The 24,726-nt window shown below is 43.3% G+C and overlaps 2 protein-coding genes across 4 annotated transcripts; one reads left to right on the plus strand and one right to left on the minus strand.

Moving 5' to 3' along the window:
- Positions 1-2,129: 2,129 nt before the first annotated feature.
- LOC109469155 (cytoglobin-2-like) lies at positions 2,130-4,269 on the plus strand. The gene is made up of 4 exons (XM_019767563.1): positions 2,130-2,357; positions 2,832-3,057; positions 3,743-3,911; positions 4,177-4,269. The coding sequence occupies exons 1-4, from the start codon at positions 2,161-2,163 to the stop codon at positions 4,188-4,190; spliced, it is 606 nt and encodes a 201-aa protein (XP_019623122.1). The 5' UTR covers positions 2,130-2,160; the 3' UTR covers positions 4,191-4,269.
- A 101-nt stretch (positions 4,270-4,370) lies between these two features.
- On the minus strand, positions 4,371-24,700 carry LOC109469130 (nitric oxide synthase, brain-like). 3 transcript variants are annotated; one of them, XM_019767522.1, is made up of 27 exons: positions 24,613-24,700; positions 14,870-15,553; positions 14,527-14,669; positions 14,249-14,411; positions 14,030-14,121; positions 13,741-13,882; positions 13,439-13,578; positions 12,821-12,992; positions 12,290-12,391; positions 11,807-12,001; positions 11,551-11,663; positions 11,198-11,342; positions 10,959-11,063; positions 10,739-10,800; positions 10,492-10,593; positions 10,127-10,301; positions 9,795-9,939; positions 9,582-9,660; positions 9,219-9,412; positions 8,961-9,130; positions 8,566-8,776; positions 8,103-8,190; positions 7,834-7,952; positions 7,499-7,659; positions 6,894-7,088; positions 6,585-6,665; positions 4,371-6,167 (listed from the first exon to the last, which is right to left on the minus strand). In XM_019767522.1, exons 2-27 carry the CDS (start codon positions 15,521-15,523, stop codon positions 6,126-6,128), a joined length of 3,990 nt encoding a protein of 1,329 aa, XP_019623081.1. In that variant the 5' UTR covers positions 15,524-15,553; positions 24,613-24,700; the 3' UTR covers positions 4,371-6,125. The 3 variants fall into 3 exon arrangements, with proteins under 3 accessions (XP_019623081.1, XP_019623080.1, XP_019623082.1); XM_019767521.1 differs by lacking the exon at positions 24,613-24,700 and adding an exon at positions 18,836-18,930; XM_019767523.1 differs by lacking the exon at positions 24,613-24,700 and adding an exon at positions 17,277-17,408.
- Between the last annotated feature and the right edge of the window lie 26 nt (positions 24,701-24,726).

A 24,726-nucleotide genomic window follows, 5' to 3' on the forward strand; every position in this document is an offset into this window, starting at 1 on the left:
ATTGATATGAATACATCGCAGCCGGACCTGCATTGATTTTGTCTGCAGCTGTTTCTAAAAATATAATGTTAACCCTTTCGGCAATTTGGCAGTGACAATGCTTTGAGACCTTGGCAACAAGTGCCGTTAGTCAAAAGGTCGCAGAAAGCTAGACTTGACACTTTGTTTTAATAGAGCTTAAAAGAATCACTGAAAATCATAGAAAAAATGGACATCACGAATCTGTTGAAAAGAAAGCATATAGGTCGCTAGTCAAAAATACAAATAAAAGGGGCAGAAATCGTATTTCCCGCGTTTTTTAAATCAGATTTGGGGTTTCAGACGATACCATCCACACATCTTTATAGAATTGGAAAGTTTTCACTGGTTAATGTACATACAAAATGCCGATGAACACTACCAAATGCTCGCAAGGCTATCTAAACTCTATGACGACGGCTGAGTTGGGACGAGAATATAGGAATGCCCTTTGGCACACTCCATGCCACACGTATTGTGAAATACTGTCACCGCCGGTAGAACGTTATTCAAACAAACAGGCGACCTGCAGCTGAGGACGTGAGGTGGCGAATCCCGGTACTGCACCTGACTCCACACAGCGTTACCCTTAGTACACACACACACACACGGAGGCCACAAGACTGGCGGTCTGAGACACATTCGGTCTTCAGCTGGCTCGTATGGAACTGTAAGTAGTTTGACTGTGATATAGTAAGGTTTTAGTGCTTGAAATTACGTTGAAAATACGAGAGCTACACCTAGCAAGTGGCCTAACTGGCGGGGTTGTCAGAAAACGTTGGCACCTGTTCGTGTACGTTTTGATCTGCGGAGAACTTAGAAGCATCATAGGCTTTGTCCACACTTTGCCCTTTTACTATGCATTTCTTTATTATACCAAGGAGCTTAAACTTTTGATTTTGAAGATCCTTGATTATACAGAAAGTGTGGTAAAGTAGCGCTACCACCATATGCCAAAACTGTGTTGCAAAGATCACACGTATAGCGTATATATTGCGCAACATATAGTTTCGAATTCTGACCTTGACAAATGAGGTTGACCCTACCCTGAACAAACAGCAGTGAACACATTGTGTTTCATGCACATGCCTGGCGCTCTATTTGAACACTGTTAGCTGTAGCATAACAATGCTGTAACTTTCTTGCTCTGCCAAGAAAAATATTCATTTACGTTCGAAGCTAGTTTTAAGTGTCACATGCCTTACTGTAAACCCTTTCAATTAAAATAGGAGTTGGGCAAATTTTCTTTCTGATCGCCTGTAAATACGTGCTCAAGTTGCTTATTAACGTGTTGTTGGACAGCGGCGTCAAAATACGGTAGCCGGTGACTGGTCTGCATAATACCAGTCAATCAGATGTGCCAAACAATATGAATGTTAGTCCTGCACTGATTAAACTGTATGTAAACGGTACTGCTTACAGCGTGGACAATGTGTACCTTTGTACGCTTTTGTTCTGAACCCGAATGTTAGCTCCTTCTGCATGTGTGCGAGAGAGATCAAGTCAGTACAAGGCAGAGAAATGTCACGCAGAATTGAACTTGTTGCCTATACACTTGTCTGAAAAGGGTTTTTTACATAGCAACTTAGGATTAGGATCTATTCACTGTTGGTAAACCCTGGGGACTATCACAAGCTACTAGCTTGTAACGGTCACATCGTCGTAGGTTGTCGTTCGATTTCAAGCAGACTGTGACAGAACCGACCACCGACAAGGCTATAAAACAAACAGGCTTTTCGTAACAAGCCAGCTGAATTTTGTACATAAAACTACTAGTATTTAATCCAAGAATGCAAGAGCTTCAGTGCACAGTGAACCATGTAACACCAAGCTTCAGTGCACAGTGTGCCATGTAACACCAAGCTTCAGTGCACAGTAAACCAGTCGTTATAGCCCTGATGAAGATGACAGACGGTCATCAAAATGTTGGTTCATGTAAAACAAATGGCTGTGAATAAATAAATGAATGAAGACCTTAAAAAAAGAACGTTTCTATTCAATCATTTACAAACCTGATGAAATTATTCACGAGAGTTTGTGATCGTAGGACGAATGATTGATATGACCAGACCCTAAGCATTGTATGTTACCTATTGTCTTAATAGGAATGCTCCCGCTGAGATAGTGTGAACCCAAGTCAACATGGGCGGTGTTCTGGGAAAGCCGATGTTTCTTGTAAGAAACCTGTTGTGGAAAGTCCTGTTCTCTTGGTGGATGAAGCCCATAGAAGCGCCTGATGACGTCACAGGTCTGACGCCCACCCAAGTCCGACTTCTCCAGGAGTCTTGGAAGGTCATCCTCCTCCATAAGAGACAAAATGGTTTTCTCATCTTTAGGATGTAAGTATATATACACGTGTACAGCAGTGTTAAACGTGCCAATATCTGTTTTGTGACAGTCTGACATAAGAGTAAACAAACGCCGAGCCATAACATCATGAGGATATTTAAAATATGCAAATGTAGTAGCATATGGAAGTACTGTTTGTTAGCCTGTGTGTGTGTGTGTGTGTGTGTGTGTGTGTGTGTGTGTGTGTGTGTGTGTGTGTGTGTGTGTGTGTGTTTATGTGTGTGTTTATGTGTGTGTGGGCCCGGGGGATGTTTGTGTTTTCAGATGTGGTTGGCATAATTTTAGAAGGTCTGAATGGATTGTGTTGATATTTGGTATGAGGGTAGGTGCCAGGAAGACAAAAGTCAATGTTGATTTTAGGCCCCCTGGCGGCTTTTCTTGGTACTCCCGGTTTGTGTACGTTCCGTCTTTTCCATGTTACAATTTTCCATTTCCATGTGTAATTTACGTACTCCTTCCTACAGATTGTTCACGGACTATCCTATGACGAAGAGTCTGTTCAAAGGCATCGACAAGGTTGACCCTGAACAGTATGAGAAGACCACGTCCATGCGAGCACACGTCACACGCTTCATCAACAGTTTCGACACCTTCATGGAGTGTCTGGAGGAACCCGAATCCCTGAAAAAACTTCTGTACGACACCGGCAAGGCACACCTCAGACACAACACCAAACCAGAGCACTTTGATGTAAGCTTGCTTGCGATCATAGTCTGTCGTATGAAAACAAAAACATGTACAGTTTAGGACAGGCGTATTCAAATGAGACATCTGTACATGTTGGTACAATGTGGTAATGATGGTAATCAGAATTGGTGCAGAAGATGATGTTGAAAATGCAGTCCATCACACTAGTAAGAAAATATGCAAATATTTTATAAAACATACAATGCATGTGTGGTGTGACCGTCCTGGGTTAAATGAACATTTCTCGTAACGTTCTAACTGTGCATTATTTAACATCTTTGCACCAAAATTTGAAATACTTCAATTGAAAAATCATCGTGTGATTGTAATTTATTTTCACTTTTCAACGTATAGATGCGATTATCACATTCTGACATTCATGGTTGGTGCTAAAACAGCTCACACGAGGGGCACTTGTACTTTGTGGTACAACCAGAATGTAAACAAACATGGCTGACAGCTGTGTTTCCAGGTTTTATACACGCTCGTAAGGCGTCATGTTTTTATTTTGGAACCCCTACTTCCTGCATGACAATTAAAAGCCAAAGGTGTAGGATTCATTCAAGCTTACTTTGTAAAGAAATAACCAGAAAATTTACCTTTTGTATGGTTCTAATGCTACATAATGCAGTATGACCCGTATAAATGGACGTACTGTATTTCATGATAAACTATTTTGTCCATAAAGGATCTAGAAGTGGTGATGATGAAGTCCCTGAAGGCGGTGCTGGGACAGAAGTTTACGCAGTCGGTAGAGAAGGCCTGGAAAACAGCGTTCTTATTCTTCATAGTCCACCTCAAGATGGGGGTGCAGGACGGCTTACGGGGGCGGGAGGAAAAAGACTCAAGTGTAGTAGGTAAGGAGGGATAACGCTTAAGAAGAGATTTGAGTGAGTGAATGTGTGGGTGAAAGGGGTAAGAAACTCACAATGCTAAAGATAACATTGTACACTGCAGTTTTATATTTCATACATGTACAGACCATGCAATTGCCTTCCTGAGTTGATATTTGCTCAGAAGTATTTAAATATCTATGATCTTGAAATCCTTTAAATGCATGATGTTTTAACGCATTCAGGAGGAGCAAGCATTTTGGTGAATATCTTTAATTTTATTTTACAGTGACGGTGGAATGATGTGGACTTACAAATCCTGAGCAGAAATGAGGAGCAGACCAAGATGGTATCTAGCTATATATAGGCTTTTTCTGTAAATATGTGTAATATCAGACACAGATCTGATGATCTCGGCACCCACTGACACCCCCTCTCCCCTCTAGGCCAGTGTTACAAGTTTCAAAGTTGAAGGCATAGAGAATATGTAGCCAAGATGGCGGACAGTAACAACAGGTGCCCTGTCTAGCCGTCTGCATGAATTTAACATATAATTACGCCTGCGCACTGTTCGTTCACTTGCCACGTTCCCCTTTTCTGCAAGTCACTCCGGTTATGACTCACAAGACTCCAACTTCACATGTCTGTCACATGGTATACAACAGGAAGCCTCACGTCTTGCCAAACATTAATGACTTCTGTAACAAGCCTTTTAGCGTGTGAGGTGAAAGGGTCATCATTTCCTGCAGCAAAGGAAGACAAAATTGAGAGGGGGCTACATGAGGGTCGTCTGAATCCGTTTCTTATCTTCATGTAGTTTGGAGGAAATAGTTAATATTTAATTGCTCCATACAATGCGAAGATCCCAAATAGGGACTGGTGGATTTAATTCACCATTCTTGAGTGCTACTGGTAGTGTTGTTATATTAATGAACTTCTTCTGTGGATTACTTTGTTATACTGATACATTACAGATATGGTCATCTTTTGGGATGAGATCTTCTGTAGACTGGTTTATCAGACTGTACATATCTACAACAAGACGTACATGCCTCATGGCAGCCGTATTTCCTGATAATTATCTTGTGGTATCATTTATGGAATGTAGGAAAGGTGGGTACTTGAACTTGACAGATACTAAGGCTTGAAAGAATACATGTACATTCAAATCCATTTAGCAACACATATGGGCGGACAAGAAAGCACAAAACAAGTAAGAAATTGATTATAAAGAGCATTTATTTATACTAGCTCCACATTGTCAACATACATTCAACACACTTACATGTTTAGCCAGCTTTCTAGCTGATAGAGCAGAATCAAATATTCTGACAAATGTTCCTGCCTAGCAATTTTGTAGACTATTGAAAATGTGCCTTTGGTCTTACCAACCATTTAAAACATTTCCTTTATTGCTTACAGAAGACTTTTGAAATGAAATACCTTTCACCATGTTATGAAAATAGTCACAGAGTATTAATGAGCTCCCATAACCACATCCACGTGCGATATTTATATTTCCCCTGTCAGTTGGAACCAAATACCCAACACCATCTTCACTCTGATATTACAAATATTCTATAAATGAAAACTCAAACCTTTCAAGTCCTTAATTGTTGAACTTATCAAAATGTACAGACTCGTATTATGTACTCGTAAACTTTCTGATTCATAGAATAAAAGCGTATATTGATAAATGTTTTCCTGTGTCTTCAGTTTACTGACTTGGTCTTTTCTATTAAAAATAATTTCTCAACTTTGATTCAATAAAGGTATTTAAAAACTGTTAATATAAGACGCCTCTTTTGACTAAACTAGGCATACGTTAATTACAGGTTATATGACAATATTTTGTAATGAATGAATCCAAAGCTTCTGATGAAAACTCAAACCTTTCAAGTTCTTAATCGTTGAACTTCTCAAAGTGTACAGACATTGCGTTTCTTGGTTATTGGTACATGGATGAAGTTTTTTTTTCTGTTTTCATCATCACTGGCTTGGTCTTTTCTCTTAAAAACAATTTCTTAACTGTGGTTCAATAAATGCATTTAAAACTGTTTAGACATGTCAATCACATTTTGCCAGATATCACTCGGCACTAAAAGGTATAGCTTCTCTTGGTTCAACTGATCATCCGTTAAATACAAGTTTTACATCACTTTGCATTGAATCCAAAGCTTTTTCCATGTTCCTGTCATCGCGTCCAAGCACTTTTCATCTGACACTAGATGGAGCTGTTTACAAGGAAGTGTCCTCATCATCCGAGGTGATGAAAGATTGCTGAAGATGGAGGAAGAAGAAGACATTGTATAATAGGTTTCACAATGTACAGTACCTATAACTGAATCTCTGTGACCAGTTAACTCATCAGAAGCTTATTATCAATTATCTTCAATAGAAATGTAAAACTCTACTTTGTTATTGACTTAACTGGCCATAAGACAAATTACGATTGTTCCATTCAATTTCTTCATGTTCTTTATGCAAGGATCTATATTCTTTTTTCCTGATTATTCATGACCTGTGCATGTTAGAGCACAAACGTACTCTATATAAAGGTATTTCATTCATTCAATATAAAATCATATTCCTGTACGGTCATTTGTTCGCGTTTGTACACCGAACCAGTGTAATTGACAGAAGATATCCTCTATTACTGAAATGATAATTCACAGATGTAAACCTTAAGTAACTTACCCCTCTCTTACGAGCTGCATCCTCGACCTCGTGTGTCTTCAGTGTCACGCCGAAGATGTCCTCGTGGTAGCGGTTGTTGTCCTGTGAGTAGGAATAGAAACATAACCATGAATTTGATTCTCTTCTTTATAAACGCTACCCCGCATTTCATATATACAGATACTTTCAAGGTACAAAACCAGTGTTCATCAAACTGTTTTAGGGTTGTAGAGCTGTCCATGTATTAGCTGTATATCAGCAAAATTATCTTATAGTATATCCATCAGTCCAGGTATTAGATACATAGCAGGAAAATTCATTGTTTTGTACCTTCATGTTATTGATGAAGTCCTCTGCCCTGGCGGCAGACATCCCGCCATGCTTCACCAGGATTCGCTGAACGGTCTCGCAGACGTCAGTGGCCATGGTGACGTCACCACACACGTAGACATGTCCGCCCTCCCTCAGCACCAGGTCCAGCACCTTCCTGGGGATCCGCTCGCGAAGGATGTCTTGGACGTACGTCTTGTATAAAAATAGTAAAAAGAAAACAGCTTTACTCAATGGTGAAGTGAAAAATTCCTATTCTAATCCTTCTTGTTGGTAGCAGATCTATGGATAGTTCAGGCTTTGGGTAGGAAGTAGCTTCAGCAACAAATAGGGTGCCAATTTCTACCACCCAGGCTGACTGTCCAGTAAGTTGATGAGGACCAAGTCTTGATGCGTGAGTTTATTATTGGTTGTCACTCAACCGCGACGGGGGCCGACATCGTTTACCAGATATATTGACCCAGTGTTGACGTCACACTTCAGAGACGCCACGTGACAAGCCTCACTGGGTTAGTTTACTGAGGAAGACCAGAGTGACTGGTCGAAATTTCTAGATGAGAACCATTCTTTGTGTTGGATCGAAAGTTCTCGTTTTTCTCACATACCTTATTTGTCCCAGGTTCCCTGGACAGAGCCGTGTAGATGTCTGTCAGGGCTCCGTCTCTCCTAGCCTGGGCCGTCTCCTCCTTGTAGATGTGGTCCACCCTGGACTGTCTACAGCCAAACACCAGGGTCATGTCACCTGGAGGACGTCTGGAATTGGAACCTGTAAAAATGTGCAATCGCTGTTAAACACGGATTACTAACGGGTACTACAAGAGTCAGATGTTTCCCTATTGTGGTCTTCTTTAATATGTTGCTGAGAAGTAAGTAAACCAAACCGTTCGACATTCAGATCATCATAAAACAGATGGCACAAATGTCGTCTCCACCCCCTTACCAGCCTTGATGTCCACCTGTCTCTGCTGCCAGAAGCTCCTGAGAGGGGCGATGCCTGTCCCGGGTCCTACCATCAGGACAGGGAGGGAGGGGTCCTCAGGAAGGTGGAAATTCTTGGCCCTGGAAATGCATAGAAAGAATCGTATACGATGTGAATGGTAAATATCTTATATTTTGTTGTGCAATAAATGATGAAAGATTCCATTGATTTTTCTCTATCAAACTTTATTAACGCTTCAGGTTCGTACATGAATGATAGAGATATCTTACGTGCGAATGAAGCAAGGCACGGACTCGTTGGTTTTGACGTTGTTGAGCCAGTTAGAACACACACCGTTGTGCTCCGGACCCTTACCACCTAAAAAACATATTTGGTAAGTCATGTTTAGATATTAGACTATGTAATAGAGCAATTGTCATGAAGCCTTTGCTACTTCATTAGCAAATGAGACTGAAGACCTTTGCAGTAGTGTGGATCTGGCCCGGGTACATGTGTGGGGAGGAGCTGATGGTTAGTTATCATATCTAGACTCACCACGCGTCCTGTACTTGACCACGGCTACAGTAAGCGTGGATCTGGCCCGGGTACATGTGTGGGGAGGAGCTGATGGTTAGTTATCATATCTAGACTCACCACGCGTCCTGTACTTGATCACGGCTACAGTAGCGTGGATCTGGCCCGGGTACACGTGTGGGGAGGAGCCGATGGTTAGTGTATCATATCTAGACTCACCACGCGTCCTGTACTTGACCACGGCTACAGTAGCGTGGATCTGGCCCGGGTACATGTGTGGGGAGGAGCTGATGGAGTAGTAGCGCTGCTGCAGGACCGGCAGCTGACTGAGCAGCAGGGCGGGCGGAACCTGTAGGGACGGGTAGTCCTGCAGCAGCTCGGGCAGAGTCGGGGCCACCTCAAACTTCCAGTCCTCGTACTTGAGACCTCCCTGGAGCGGCAAAATCATGGAACCTTAAGCTTATCATTTATACAATTTCTGTCAGAACGTGTGTCCCTTGTACTCCTGATTAGTCCTGAAATATCTAAAAAATTTGAGACTCTGAAAAAATGAAAATGATACATATCTGAAATACCACCAGGCAAGCAAAAAGAACTATCGTGAACAGACTAACCTTGCCCAAAGCTTGGAGTTCCGCTCTCTCCCTGTTTGACGTCGCGTGCATCGCCAGGTACAGGAGCAGCTGGGGTGATGGCGGGGTGGTGACGTCAAGGTAACGTGATAGTGCCGTGCGCAAAGAACATGGCGGCAGCCGGTCGTGGGGCGTCCAGGTCTTGACCAAACCTTCCGAACAAAGAAATCGTGTCAGCATTTTTTTCCGATGCAAATGACGGTCAAAATACGAAATATGACTGATGTACACATTACTTACCAGCTGGAGACTTTTTCTCCTGTAGCGCTTCTATCTGAATGACGGCGTCGGGGTTTGTTCCCTTCTCCAGTCTGTCCAGAATCGCCTGCACAAGTCTGTCCTCATTGGCTGGAAAGACGGCCACGTGATCCCCGGGAACATACTTCAGCTCGTGAGCTCCGTGTGTCTCCAGCTGCACCAGGCAGGTCTGTCGGCTGGGAGGGGAGGGGGGCACAGTTACAGAAATGTATTCGCTGAACCTTGAAATATCTTATGAATGCCATATTTCTGTAGAATTTCTACAGCGTAAAAATACTCAGTGAAAATTAATGGCAGTTGTTGTATGGTAACATTTATCAGACTTTTTCTTTGTGTTTGCCCTACCTGGACTCCGGAGCTTGTAGCTGAGTTCTGGAGATGACTGTACTGGACACAACTGTCCTGCGATGCAGTTTGGACAGACCTGGCAATGATCCAGGGACATGGCATGTTAGAATACTAGTACACCCCATGCAGTTTTACCTAGTGTGTATCATATAAAGCTTGACTCAGGGCAATGTAGGAAACGCAAAGAAGTAATAAAAAACTGGATCTCACCCTCCAGGATGTCTGTCTCCGGCAGTCCCTTGGTCTGTACGATACGGAACTTCCCAGGCGCCCAGCTGAAGTCACTGCCGAGAAGGGACGCGTTCGCCTCCTCCATGTTGACGTCATGGCCGACGTCGTACCTCTCACATGCAGACTGTTTCAGAGTTGGGCTGTTTCATTACTTAGTAACTAGTCAGACATGTTCTATCAAACCTGGCTTACTTGTACATGACTTTACCAAATGCGTGATCCCGTATGCTGGAATACAGTAGTGTTGAGTAGACCATACTTCTCTTGTCAAAGGAAACTATCTAACGTCCAAGATCTTATAAAACGTGTACCTTGAAGGCACCCTTGACCCAGGCCCGGAAGGACTCTTCCTGTCCACACAGTTCGTCTCCTTCCCCCACAGGATGGATCCGTTCTGCTCCCAGCTCCTCAAACAGCGTGTCGATGGCGTGGCCGAAGGCGCAGAAATGTGGATAGGCTCGGGACCCGAGGGCAAACACACAGTATCTACAATCAAAAACATGGAAAGGTTGACTCTAACAAAAATGTTTCTTGTGCAGCATAAAACCAAGTTGTTTTAACGTTTAACATGTGGACATGTCAGAATCACCCAGAATATGGCGGTAGAAAATGATTGCTTATCTGATATGTCGATGCTGAGATCTGGGGGCTAATACCAGCAACACGCCATGCCTACCTGACTTTGCCGAGCGCCCCGCCGTCCCGCAGCTGCCGCAGCAGTTTCTGCTGACGCCGGTAGGAGGCCTTGGAGATGCTGCTTACTCTCCGCACACTGCCGCTGGAGGAAGTAAGTAAGTTGGCAAAACTTGGTATGTTCAAATAGTTGCTCATAACATTTATGGAAGCTTGTAATAAAATACCAGATCTCGAGAGGGTGAAAGGGTAAGAACAGACAATGGCTCGTGACATTAAGCAGAACTTACGATTTCTTTTTGCCATCATTTCCAGGTGGGTGCCTCATGTGGAGTAAAGCTTGACCAAAAGCCTAGATAAAAGATAGAAATTTCGTTAGTGTTGTGAATGAACAAGGAGAAATTGTTTAAGATGAATATACTCTTAAGATAGGAAATTGAAGAGCTCATGAAAGCCACTTTAAGATGGATTGAATTAACTCGAATGGGACAATCTGTCAGTCAGTCTGACCTCTCCGTTGTCCGGCGGATCTCCGTTCCCAAACGTACTGGTGACGACGATGACCAGTTCCTCCTTCTCCAGGTTCGTGATGTCGTACTCGTCCATACACATTATCTGTAGGAAGAACGGCGGGATGTTTTCAGTCATTTCAGTGCAGATAAACGTTATGCACTGCTGAGTTCCTGACAAACAAGTCACACGTGCTAAAACCATCTTTCAATAACTTCTAACACTTAAACTTTTCCTACCTTTGCGTCAAACGCGTGTTTGAAGATCCCGAGTGTAGACGTCGCGAAGGATTCCGACTTGCCGGTCTCTGTGGCGTACAGGATGGTGGTCTTCACCCGCTTGTGGAGAGCCTTCTTCATCAGCACGGCAGCAAACTTCACCGCCCTGATGGAACAACGGCAACGGGATACGGTGTTTAACACGCCTGTATGATGCTGAATTACAGTAACATACAATCTTCCTTACAAAAATATCATTTTTGTAGACGGAAATTTATGATCACAACAATCATCATTCATTCATCCAAAAGTAAATATACTACAAAGAACCAGGTTTCCTTCGCTTTGAGTTAGCAACAATAAGTAAAACTCACAGAGCCACTTCCTTCAGACGGTACTTCCTTTTGGGGTTTTCATCGTAGGCGAACTGCAGAAGGGTTGGGTGCTTCGGCTTCTTTCGCCAAAGGTGGACCAGCCAGGCGTCCTCCTAAAATAAAGAAAGAAAAAAAAGTAAGACTTTTACGCCCCTTTGTTACTCCAAGTTAAGGCTTCAATTTGTACAAACTATAGTGTCGCTGAAGTTGGTATTGTATTTGAAGAGACCATGTCTGAAACACATGTACAACTTACCTGATATTCGAAGGACGGTCTCACATGGTAGTTCGCCATCTCTTGATGGAAAACTTCGGTGAGAGACGCTGACATGGGGGGCACGATCCACACCCAGTCTGACGGGCAGCCTCCGCGCAGGCGCTGTTCGTTCTCCAGGTGTTTCATGAAACTCTCCGAGGCCGTGTGGTGATCCATGATCGTCGCGTTGCTGCGCTACAAACACGAGAAAAAAACAACTTTTGTAAGACAAATATACTTCTCTAAACCTCTAAAGAGATGTCGGTGAAGGTAATAAGATATGCCAAAAAACGGTTAATCGAGTAACTGTTCTTGGCGCTCTAAAGAGGCATTTTAGACATGGAATATTCAACATTACCATCGCTTGTCATGTTATCTTGCTTAACAAACTGCCTGTTCCTAAGAGAAATACCTCAGTGTGGAAATTCCTCATAAGTTTCCCTTATTATGATATTGCAGTGTTAGCACAACAATTTGCAGTACCTGGAAGCTGTGCAAGACGGCGATGTTCACCTCCACCAGAACGGCGTCTTTCCAGAGGGAGGAGTTTCTTGCGATGTCCAGGCCCATCCTCTTCCCTACTTCCTATTATCAGAAGAAATCATCGGTTTACCACAAGTAACCTGTACAGAAGACTTAAGCAGAAATTGTGAGTAGTAAAAATGACATCTACAAGGCCACCGCGAGATTTTTTTCTTCGTGACGGTTCCAAATGTACATATTGCTATGTTTACCAAAGGAAACATCTTTTGCTCTGTTTCTTATTCCTCTTCTCCAAACAAATAAAGTCAATGACCTGAACTAGACGTCTGTCACCATGGTAACTGGTGTTGGGTTACATCATGTTGCAATTTTATAGCAGAAGGGATTTAGACTCCTGTCTGACCATAAACCACAAACCACATGCGAAGGTAAACATTATTCATTTGCTTTAAACATGTTACCTTTCTAGTTTCCTTTTATTTTTTCTGTAAGATTTTGACTGTCAATGTAACGACTGTAATGAATTCATACTTCAGTGATGTTGAGCCTGTTGACGTCACACAGGTCCCTCCCCACCTCCGTCCCCATGTACCAGCCGCTGAAGGGAGCCGCTGTAAACTCCAGACCGCCACAGTCAAACAACATGTTGGACACGGCAGGGAGACAGTACCACTTAATACCCAACTCTTCAAACCAGTCGTACCTATGGAGGAAAGGACACTGTTAGTCAGAGAGACAGGGAGACAGTACCACTTAATACCCAACTCCTCAAACCAGTCGTACTTATGGAGGATAGGACACTGTTAGTCAGAGAGACAGGGAGACAGTACCACTTAATACCCAACTCCTCAAACCAGTCGTACCTATGGAGGATAGGACACTGTTAGTCAGAGAGACAGGGAGACAGTACCACTTAATACCCAACTCCTCAAACCAGTCGTACTTATGGAGGAAAGGACACTGTTAGTCAGAGAGACAGGGAGACAGTACCACTTAATACCCAACTCCTCAAACCAGTCGTACCTATGGGGGAAAGGACACTGTTAGTCAGAGGACCACATTGTTTTTAGTCAATATCTGAGCCTATAAGTCACTCGTAGTGCAAGAAAGCGCAAGAAATGGCAAGATTGCCCTAAAATTTACACTGACTTGGGATGTGTGATGTTGACCTCCATCACGATATCCTTGGGGATGTCGAACCACTCCGGGTCATCCCCGTTACAAGACAGAACCAGCGGCAGTATGTCGAACCGTGTGCCCGCCCCCTTCCAGCCCAGAGCCTGGCAGACCTGGAACAGACAAGAGGTACGTAAACATACATGCCTTGATCTGTAAAGCAAGCTGTACGACAGACTATTTTGACGTGACAGACATCAATGAGAAGGAGTGTGACAGCAGAAGGTCTAAGACATAAAAAGTTAGAACAGGAAAATTTTCCGTTCCTGCCTGACCTCTGTGAAGTCGAGGTTGATGGGATCGCCGAGGATGGACCCGTCAGGCAGCTGGTAGGCGGCATATTTCATGAACTGTCCGTTCCACACCTTGTAGTCATGACGGCCGTCCGTGCGTGGCGGGAAAACGGTGATGGCTGACCTGGGGTGTAGGTAAGTATAACTGATAAATAGTGACACTAAACGTGACGGGCAACATTCACTATTTCTACGGCATGTATATCTTTGAGCACAGGAGAAAGAAAACCACAAGAACTAAATGGCTCGTCGAGTTCTCCGAGTCGTGTACCTGATATTCCCGCCGTTGGTGCACCATTTGATGTGCCTACAGATCGCCTCGAACATCCCTCGGGCTGTCGTGACGTCACGGGCGTCGAACAGCTTCGAAAAATACAAACATCAAAATCATCATCATCGTGAAGTATACTCTGACATGTTAGGATTTGACTGCAAATTGATCACTGAGGGATTATTTGACAGGAGAAAAAGGTCTATGAAACTTCATCACCTGTAATTTGGACCACTGGATACGTCCGATGCATCTTGGCGCGTTCCTCCACGACATCTTGGCGCCATAGACCAGCTCTTCGTACGTCAGGTGATACACGCCCTTCTCCTCTACCTGTACCTGGACGTCCCTCCAACGTCTGTCACGGTCAGCAACGTCAGACCTGGTGTAGGTAAGATAGTCACAAGCTGACGTTGGTAAACGCTGAACAAATCAACCATCAAAAAGTACTTGAGCCAGACAATACAGCATTGTAAAAAGATATCAACAACACAAACCTCTTCAGGGAGGCATAATATTCGAAGATGAACTTCTTTGCCTGTTCGAGGACTTCTTCCTTCGGTCGGAAGTACCCGGGTGCCGTGTACGGTCGCGGTCGCATCAGCGGGCCGAGACATCTGCCGTCAGAGCACGGGTTCAGCTGGAAGAGAAAGATACGTTTATAACAAAATGGCTTGAGCAGTGTGAGTAGGAGTTACTTGCATTGTATGCTACAATTCTATTGTAAAACGCTGATATATACTAGACATCTTACTTGAAAAGAATACAATCGGTAACATAATCATTTCTATGTAGCCCGTGCGGTGCACACGTGAACAGATAACAATGAGTGGCACATACGTCGTTTGCTTTCGTGTGGAGGGTGTCGTGGATTCTCCTCTCGCTCAGCCAGTTCTTCAGCCGCGCCGGCCGCCTCCTGGTGTTTGCCGGTCCCACCGTGGCTGCCCTGTGCCCGGTGACCGGACAGCCGTTCGCCACCGTGCCGTTCGGGATGCTCTTGATCACGCCCCCATTCACCACACCTCGGTTGGAGAGTGGGAGGTCGCCCCGGTTCTCCAGTTTGCGAATGGCTCTCTTGTCAAAGGTGTTGCCTCTCATGCGCTGTATGAGGAGTGTGAGAGCGCCGATGGGCCCGCTCGGCCTGGTGACCCGCACGGTTTTGATCTGACCGGTGCTCAGACGGACGGTTTCCAGGTAGGTGTGGAACCACTTCGGTCCGCGGAGGACAAGTTCCAGCGGCTTGCCCGGCTCGATGTCTCTGATGACCTGGGTCGCCTCCTGGTACGACAGGCTCTCGATGTCCTGCCCGTTTACAGCGACGATGGTGTCCCCTGGCTGGACCATCCCGGTCTGGTCAGCAGGACCGCCTCGGATCACCTCCTCGATGACCACGGCAGATTGACCGGCTGCCGCCCGTCGCTTCGCGGACACTCCCAGGCCATCGACCTCCCTCTTGACCAGCTCGACCACGATGATGTTCGGTTGATCCTCCATGGTTCACGGACTATCTGGAGTGTGTTGAAGCTAGAAGGCAAAAATCGACATAGCACCAATTTGTACTCAGCGGTAATTTAAGCTTGAATGCATCTTATATGTGTCTATGTCGAATTGAAGAATACATGGTCATGAAAAGGAGAGTAAAACTTCCCATCGAATCGCTAAACATGTAGTATGTATACAGCTACATGTTGTTACTGGTACTGGTAATGACGAACACCCTTTCTAGACACATTTCTATCGGTGTTAACCCCGAACCTTTCCTTGTATTTTTTAAATCTTGTCCTCGGTCAGTTTTTTTTTCCAGAAAAAGCCCTGACTGGCATGTAGATTCATGGTAATACTTACAACTTATGCCTTTATGCCTTTGTGGTATTTTTTTCTGACACATTGTGCAAAAGTCATTAATTTTTTACCCCTCTCTCACAACCTTTCTCCCTATGTTTAACCTAGTACAACCGCACGGTGGTACGAAAAGCCCTATGTTTGGCACGTTTTGCTATGAGCAGCTCGTGATTATGCCTGCTCAAAGGTCGATCAGTGTCCTCAGTAAGGTGTAACGGCCACACACTTCCCGTGTCAGGTTTGAATGGCTTCAACTCGGTCGGGGCAAGGCAAGAACTATGTATGGATAACTTTCCGGAAAGCAGCCAACAGAGGTACTACAATGTTTCTGTCCAAAGAAATATGTCCTGTTCTCATATGTCCTGGCACCTGCAGCACAAGAGGCACAGGGGTAAGCAACACCTTATAGTACTGACACTAGGTATTATCTTAACACATGTACATGTATATAGAGATCGAAACTGGAAGACTATAGATCCTTGTATACCGCGCACTGCACGAATGTGTCTGACTAGCCTGGGTGCCATGCAATTTACTAACGGGTCTCTCAAAGCTACCATCTTCAGTTCTCGGACCGAAGTACGTTTTCACCACCTGAATCATCTGCTGGAAGTGCTTAAAGTTTGTCAGACCAATTGCAAATTGCAACGGGACAGGGCAATAGTGGAGGCAGTATGTCTCTGAGTCTAACTGAGCCCATAGCAAATTGAATGGGACCCAGGCTATCCGCTGACGTGAAGTTACAAAGAACCGGGATGAACCACGTTTGAGACTATCTTATCACCGCAAAAGCGCCATCTACATCGGCTACATCGGCGAGAAGCAGCACTCCAGTCAGTCTGAGAGACACTTAAAACGTCAGCACTCTAGGTGAGATAATTGGTTTTGTAGATAAGAACTCTCGTATCCTATACTTTACCAACCTGATGAAACTATTTTCGGAAGTTACAACAGAATTTTCTGTTGAAATAGGAAATGGAAACTAGTATGGATGATTCTTCTTGTATATGGAAAGGGCTGTGGTAAACCCTTAGTAATTCTCAGGCGAGACCGCGGATGCAGCACGGTGACGCGGCGGACCAACATGTGACCGGGCCTGCCAGGGTTGGTCGCTAATAAGTACCTACCGAGCAAGAAAAAAAAGTAAAACATAGCCACAATGTTTTGGTAGCATGTAGAGTAATATTCAGCCGTAGGATATATGCGATTATACCCTGTGTAAGACACCAGACCACCCTGTAGTGCCGGTCCCCTAGCCTGGGGCGAACTGGTCTTAAATAAGTGGGGCGAAAGTAACGGGGCGAATCGACCTGACACACGTACTCAAGCGTACCAGAGGTCGCGATCGTTCAATGGTAGCAGGAAGTTTTCGGGTTGCTTCGCGGGGCCAGTACGGTTAACCAACCTTAGTATATTGATCGATGTTTGCCTAGGTTGGTAAAACCCACGTGCCTGGCGGCTCACGCACCATCACGTAACGTTATTTGCTTAGTTGTAAGTCAAACAATTGCTCCCGGAGTCCGTAGCCACCGAGACAAAGTTGCGCACTTAAATTAACTCTAACGGGCGCTAAACTAAGTACTTGTCGATTATGATGAGAAACGGGGCCGATCTAGAGTAACAATCTTCAGTTTACATTATATTCTAGTTAAGAAAAAAGGGCAAGAGTAACAAGGACATCTGAAGGATTATTTGTAAGGAAAATCCAATTCTTGTACATTGTATAAAGGAGACCAGACTACTCGTAAGACCAGTTGGGACAAGACAGGTGTCAAAAGAGAACCCTCAGTCCTTAATCTCCCTATTGTCTTCCAACCGAGCCTGTCTAATCGCAACCCTAATATGGTGTAACTGCAAATTAAAAACACAACAAAACACACAATACGTTGAAAAATAGTCATGAGCATAATCTGCGTATGTTCTTGATATACATCTTTTACGTACGCTCATGCAAGCACCCCGGTCGGGCCCTAGTTTTGAAATGTGACCCTAGCGTTATCCAGCATATGTTTTGTGATATGTAAAAAGAGATGTTACTTGTACAAAAACAACTTCACAATACGCACAAACGCTCACGTTTCGTTACTAGTGTATTTCCTACCTCGTCCAATCAACCTCTGAAACTCATATTCGCATCGGCCATGACCCGACAAATTGTTTCCTAGTTCACCCAAATGGTGTGTGTTACTGTTGGTGTGTTACGCCGAAAGGCGGTTATACCGGCTATATACAGATACAGAAGCTGGTGTGTTACGCCGAAAGGCAGTTATACCGGCTATACAGATACAGAAAATCGGTGTGAGTGGTTCATACCTTACAGTCCGGTCTTACGCAGCTTGTACATGTACGTACATGTACAAAACTGGTGTGTTACGCCTAAAGGCGGTTTACAGGTTATGCGAAACAAACAAACAAACAAGCAAACAAAGAAATCACTAGCCTGGGTGCAATTCTCCGTAGTTTTCGCCCGCTCCGGATCCCTAATGTACAGCGACATTAGGGAGCGGGCGAAAACTACGGAGGGTGGCACCTAGGCTACCAAATCACAACATATGGCAAAGAAAATCCTACTAATTCCAAGTGGGAGGATGTCAGCTTTAAATTGAGTCAGCTCGGGATTGAAACGATCTAAGCGCGCGGCTATAGCTAACTGTAACTGCCGCCATTAAAGACATTCAACGCAATTTCAGGCTGGCAAAACTGGATTTTCAGAGTCAATTTTCTGGTTATTCTTTTAATGCATTAAGTTGAAAACAGATGCTTGCTTATGAAATGATAACGAAAATATGCTAAGAAACGGCAGCAAATGTCAATACATGTATAAGACGGATTTTATCATCCAGAATATTTTTGTTTGTTTTGGCACTCTGAAATTGCATTGATGCCATTTTGAAAAAGCATAACGAATACCCTCCATCTAAAACTGTGGTATACAGCGACACGATAAACATGTAATTGTTTCACCTTTACGAAGTCGAAGCAGTCAGCTCATCTATGATCATCCCGAGGCGCCCTCTTCTTCACACTAAGTCGCAAACGCAACCACCTGTTCGATTTTGTTTTCATAGACGGATTCGAAAGTGATCGGCATAAATTACGTCGCCTTGCCAACTGCGGAGAAAGAATTACATCACGCTTCTAGTAGCAGCTCTTCCATTGGTCAGACGCCTGGTGAGGACTCGGGCTAGGAGAGCTGTGATTAGCCCGTCTCCTGGAGACACAGCCCAATCCCCGCCCACAATGTTATGCGTCAGAGCTCCAAGACTGTTTAAGCAGAGGTTTTCTAGGCTTCGCATCGGCATATATAATGTAATTTTATTGATTTTTTATGGGTGGCGAATCGGTAACTGCCCTGCCAACTAATTGGAAAAAAATAATGCGCAACCTAGCTAAATTTCCACATGAAAAAGTACTTTGATTTTGCCAACCAACAGTACAGTGTGATAGAGCAATAGGGCAGAATGTCTTAAACTGACGAGCAAAGATCGAGCAAATACATAATACATGCCCCCATTCTGCCAATGCCATTAAACAACAGGTACCGCGACCAGAGGACAGATAATCAAGATGCCTTTTAGGTAATATAGCCACTAAACATCGCAATAGCTGATCTAAATAGTAGCATCCAAAAAAAGCTTATCACAAACTCGTATGTAGAATGTAGGACAATCATCCATTCACTTGAATTGTGATAGCATACACATATTCTGTATAAATCTATTCATGCATATAACATGCACCGATGAGACCGATGACAACAAGCATGATGCAGTTTGTCACAATTAAGCCGCACCGTCAAATTCCAAGCGCATAACCAGGCCTCGAAATTAACTTTTCTTCCTATTGTCCCAGCAGTCCCAAAAATAGATTCCAATTGTCCCGAAGTGAGGATGAACTGTCCCAACCTGTTTTGGGAAGTATGTATGACATCAACTTGAAGTCAACTTTATTTTGCTTATGTTCACTCCCAGGCGCACTGTATAATTGCAGAGTAGTCAGGAAATTCGGGGCGAATTTTCCAGATCCAAAAGCCGGGATAAGTGCCTGATAAACAAAAGAAGGGCTGCATTCTGAAGTTGATTATCATTCAATTGTCCCCAAAATGTCCCCAAATGTCTTTTTAGTTGTCCCATCCCGAATTTTAGTGGTCAGTTGGCATTGGACCACCTTTAATTTCGAGCCCAGCATTTCGTTCCCATGCCTATGTTTGGAATTAGACCTCAAATTGGACTGCCCTTTTTTTCACCCACCATGCATTGATTTGAAAACGATCGACGTGATTTCTAAATCTAAGAAAAGAGCACCTGCTTTATTTCGCACGGGATACTAAGAAGAGAGTCCGACCCTTGGTCCGATTTTCTCAGAAGTACGTCCCATATTTGGTTAAAACTGGAAGCAACAGCCTTTCTGCAACTCTCGGTCGCGATCAATCAATATATTATATAATATTAGTCGTTCCAGTTTTTATCATGCTACTTGCTCGCAATATTGTTCGCTACTAGTTTAGTAGCAGGAGGTAAATGCCATTACCTGATCCGAGTACTTGCTAAAATAAGTGTCTTCAGCCCAACTGGAAAAAAATCCAATCAAACCCCCACAAATTACCATCCCCATGCACAAATCCACCTAAAACAAGCTACTGCAAAATTCGAACAAAAATGCTGAACGTCCCAAAAATTCACATCTTCACTTTTCCTAAACGGGACGATATTGTGTTCACAACAAAAGACATGAAGTTCAACCCACATGCCCCGACACACAACAAACAAACAACCAACATCCATTTATAACTTGTTTACATGCAAATATACAAACACACCATTTTTCATAACCTGTTCAGGGAGGTCTAAACATATGCAAGGGCATACATAATGTCCTTGGCATATACTACTGGATCTAGGGACTATTTCTGCAGTGCCCGGGGCACCATAATACGGCTTAAAAGTCATAATACGGCACAGAGTAGAGTTACGACAAGAAACAAGCCCCAAAGTCCCCATTTACTATTACCACCTGCTGCATGGGGTCGTGTGGCGCAGCGGCAGAGTACTCGACTCGGAACCCAGAGGTCCCGGGTTCGTGTCCTGACATGCCACCGATCTTGTGCCCTTGGGAAAGGCACTTTATAACGACTTTCCTCACTTAACTCAAATAAAAATAAGTATTGTTTCGTATGTGTCCTCTACGTTGGTATAAAATAACTTGATATAACTTGAGTGTGTCGTCACCATGTCCATGAAATGTTGAAATAAAAAAAAAGGAAAAAAAGAAAGTCTACACAAGCAATCGCCATGACGTCACGGACAGCGAGTGGTCGGCAAAAAGCGGGCGGTGGCTGGCTGATTTTTCATACTAATAATAATTTGCATTTGTCTACCAATACTTTGCATGTACACAAAAACAACGATCGCTCGTATTTCCTGTACGTCTGGTGTAGAAAAACTTACAAATCTTTATATTTTGTTGTTAAATATCACATTAAAACCCCTGTGATATTAACATGACCATATCCAAATGAGGCGAGCCAGACAATTCAAGATATGAAAAAATGCTATATACATTATGCACATAACAAACAAACAAACAAACAAACAAACGAACGAACCCCACAAGCAACTAGCTACCAGTTTAGTGGTCAGACTTTTAATAGCAACCACAAAAATCCACCCGTATCTGGGCGTCACATTGACAAGCGGTCTGAAGTGGGGTGCAGAAGTTAACAATATCACAACTAAGGTTAAGCAGACATTGGGAGTGATCAAACTTAATCTGTGGACATTCCTAACTAGAGTAAAAACACATGCATACACGTCGTTTGTAAGACTGAACCTTGAATATGCCGCGACAGTATGGGATTCATATACAAATGGACACAAAGATAAACTAGTAGAAAGGGTACAGAATCAAGCTGTAAGATTCTGCACGAACAACTATGAAAGGGGTGCTAGTGTGACGGAAATGAAAAGAGACCTACAATGCGTGTCACTGGAAGACAGACGAAAAATGTCCAGACTATGCATGATGTACAAAATGACTAATTAACTGGTGGACGTACCAACTACTAAGTACCTAACACCAGCTCAGAAAAGAACAAGAAATAGTCATGCCTTCAAATACCAGAGTTATCAACCAAGGATTGAGGTGTTCAAAAACTTATTCTTTTATAGAACTATCGCAGAGTGAAACTCGCTGTCACAGTCGGTATAACCACCATTCGGCGTAACACACCAGCTTCGCAGGCACGCGGCGCGGCGGCAGCTGGCTACACTACACCGAACGACTTGTTACACCTAACCCTTGGACATCTAACTCTAAACATTGTTTAAAGCGATCTAATGATAATACCCTACTGTATATATACTTGGTGACAGTGAGTTCCACTCTGCTATCATAGTTCTAGGAAAGAATGAGTTTTTGAACACCTCAATCCTTGGTTAATAACTCTGGTACTTGAAGGCATGACTATTTCTTGTTCTCTTCTGAGCTGATAATGTCGCTGGCTACCACAGCGATATAGCTTATAGGGAGATAGATAATATGGAGCAGTGGAAACTACGGAGGATGGTACCCAGGCTACATCGCAAGAGGAAAGAAAACAAAACGTACACCAAAGCATGATATAAAGAGAGACAGTATACTAGTATTTGTTACCTGTACAGGTGAGAAGAAAAGCTCTAGCAGGGCTCCTTAGCTTACGACATTAACTCGCCGCCCCAAATGGAGTATTTTGCACACAACTTTGTATGTTGGGTGTGGCCTTCTAATATGACCTATGTCTGTTGGTAAAACAATATAGATGCTTATTTTAGAGCTGCGCAGGCCAGGTTTGCACGCAACATGACAATGGGACGAGCAAGCCTCTAATTAAAGAACATTTCCAACATTTTTGCACTTTGCAATATTTACCCTACAGGCCTGAATGTTGGACATGGCGTTAGGCAATATAATGTTGATTTGATTATGGATGACATCAGCGCGCGCATGAAGTTTCGTCTACTTCCAAAGGTTTTCGACATGCCGTAAGTCGTACAAAGCAGCTGCAAAATGAGCAAATACTATATGCCGTGAATTGCAAATCTTGGCAAATGATACAAATGTCACAGAAAGCCCAAATAAATTGCAAAGGAATCGAAAGGAAGAAAATGTAAAGAAATGAAAATTGAGAGTTTATCATTCACCATAATATACTCTGTGTGTTAAGTCATTTGTTCAAACTTCATGACCACGTAGATTTCATTATGAAGGAAACTTTCCTTTTGCCAAGATTTTTTTATTCACACGCTCGCATCAGCTTTGGGGTTCCCATAGGATGGCATCCATATAGTCAAATCAACATGGCCTAAGTCGGATCTGGGATGTAAAAAAAACGCGTATTTCAGTACACCCAGTCTCTTGTATGACTTGCAATTGCTATAATTATAACTGGTAATTTATGTATACTGTAACATGTCAAAGTTACAGTATACTTTGGCCAGTGCGTATAGGAGACGACAACTGCCGAAAGAACGCACAATCCGGTATTTATCTGGGGCTTACTGAGCAAATAGTGGAATTGGTTTTGCGCACTGTCATTCAAAAGAGTGGAGGTTAGTACAAATACCATTAGTTAAGTAGTCAAACAATAGTAAACACACATATCAGCGTTACTTAGGCAATTCCTCATGCTTATCACATGTAAGTAGATAGAAAAATCCTTCGGGATTATGACGTCTTACATACATGTCACTCTCTTGTAGTAATTATAAATCATTTCAGATGACCTTTTAGGCGGCAAAAAGACTTTCAAAAGGAACAATGCGTTGCTCTTTATCATGATTGACAGTAGGCCAAAGAACTCGGCACGGAGACTTGTACTGAAGAAGTGGCGCGTACATGTACGTGACGTACGTCGGATGTAACATTTGACATTCTATTTCGGCTACTTTAATTAAAGGCATCCATGCAATTTCTAGGCGGCAAAATAAAAAAAAAATCTGGATGAGAAAATACTGCCATTTCGTAGCACTGATTATTGTGATTATTTATTATTGCGTGATTATTTCACACTTGAAGCGTGAGAAATAGCCCCCAAAGGAGTTAGGTGATGAGTCCCTTTGTTTCTTTGGTGCCACCAATAAATAGCTAGAATCAGCCTATGATACGAAACAAGCAACAGTTTTCCATCATCAACATCACATTTTTTGTCTCACAGATATAAATGATCAGTATGCTATGGGATAGGGTTGGTCCAACTAAAGAATTACCAGAAAATTTACTTAACCCTGAAATTGCATGGGGTGCCTTTAAAAAGTTAGTTTTCAACTAGTCGTTATCAGACCCCCAACAGATGCCCTTTTCGACTACCAAATATACCGCTTACACACTTTTGAAGTTTGCTAGTCGCTCCTCTTGACATATCGCAAGTGTTCATCCAGTATTCTTATTCTACTGTCTTCATATATCTTTCGCCACACGAAGTCAATGGATAAAAAATGATCTTATTACATGGCAGGAAAAATCATAACTTTTTTTTTTACAACTTTACCATTCATCCCACACAGTCCGAGCGAAAGCCACCCGGCACTTGATGGTCAACATTCAACTATATAGAATTATCAGATGAACGTACCATTCCCTTGCCTCACATAAGTTACGTAAGACGCGCGCTTACAAATTTCTAAGTTCTATATTATGCCAACCTATTATACTCGGCAAGGAGTCCTTATGTTATTCTAATTACCCGTTTTCCCAACTTTACTAACCTGAAGGACCGTGTTGACGGCTTGCCTCACCAAACTTCAACTTCTCTGCTACTCCCCGCTTCGGGTTCAACTCTCGCGACAGTTGCCATCACGTACAACACCTCTTTTATACGG

This window comes from Branchiostoma belcheri, unplaced genomic scaffold (genome assembly GCF_001625305.1).
Source record: "Branchiostoma belcheri isolate BF01 breed outbred unplaced genomic scaffold, Haploidv18h27 scaffold20, whole genome shotgun sequence".
In the NCBI taxonomy this organism is placed as follows: Eukaryota; Metazoa; Chordata; class Leptocardii; order Amphioxiformes; family Branchiostomatidae; genus Branchiostoma; species Branchiostoma belcheri.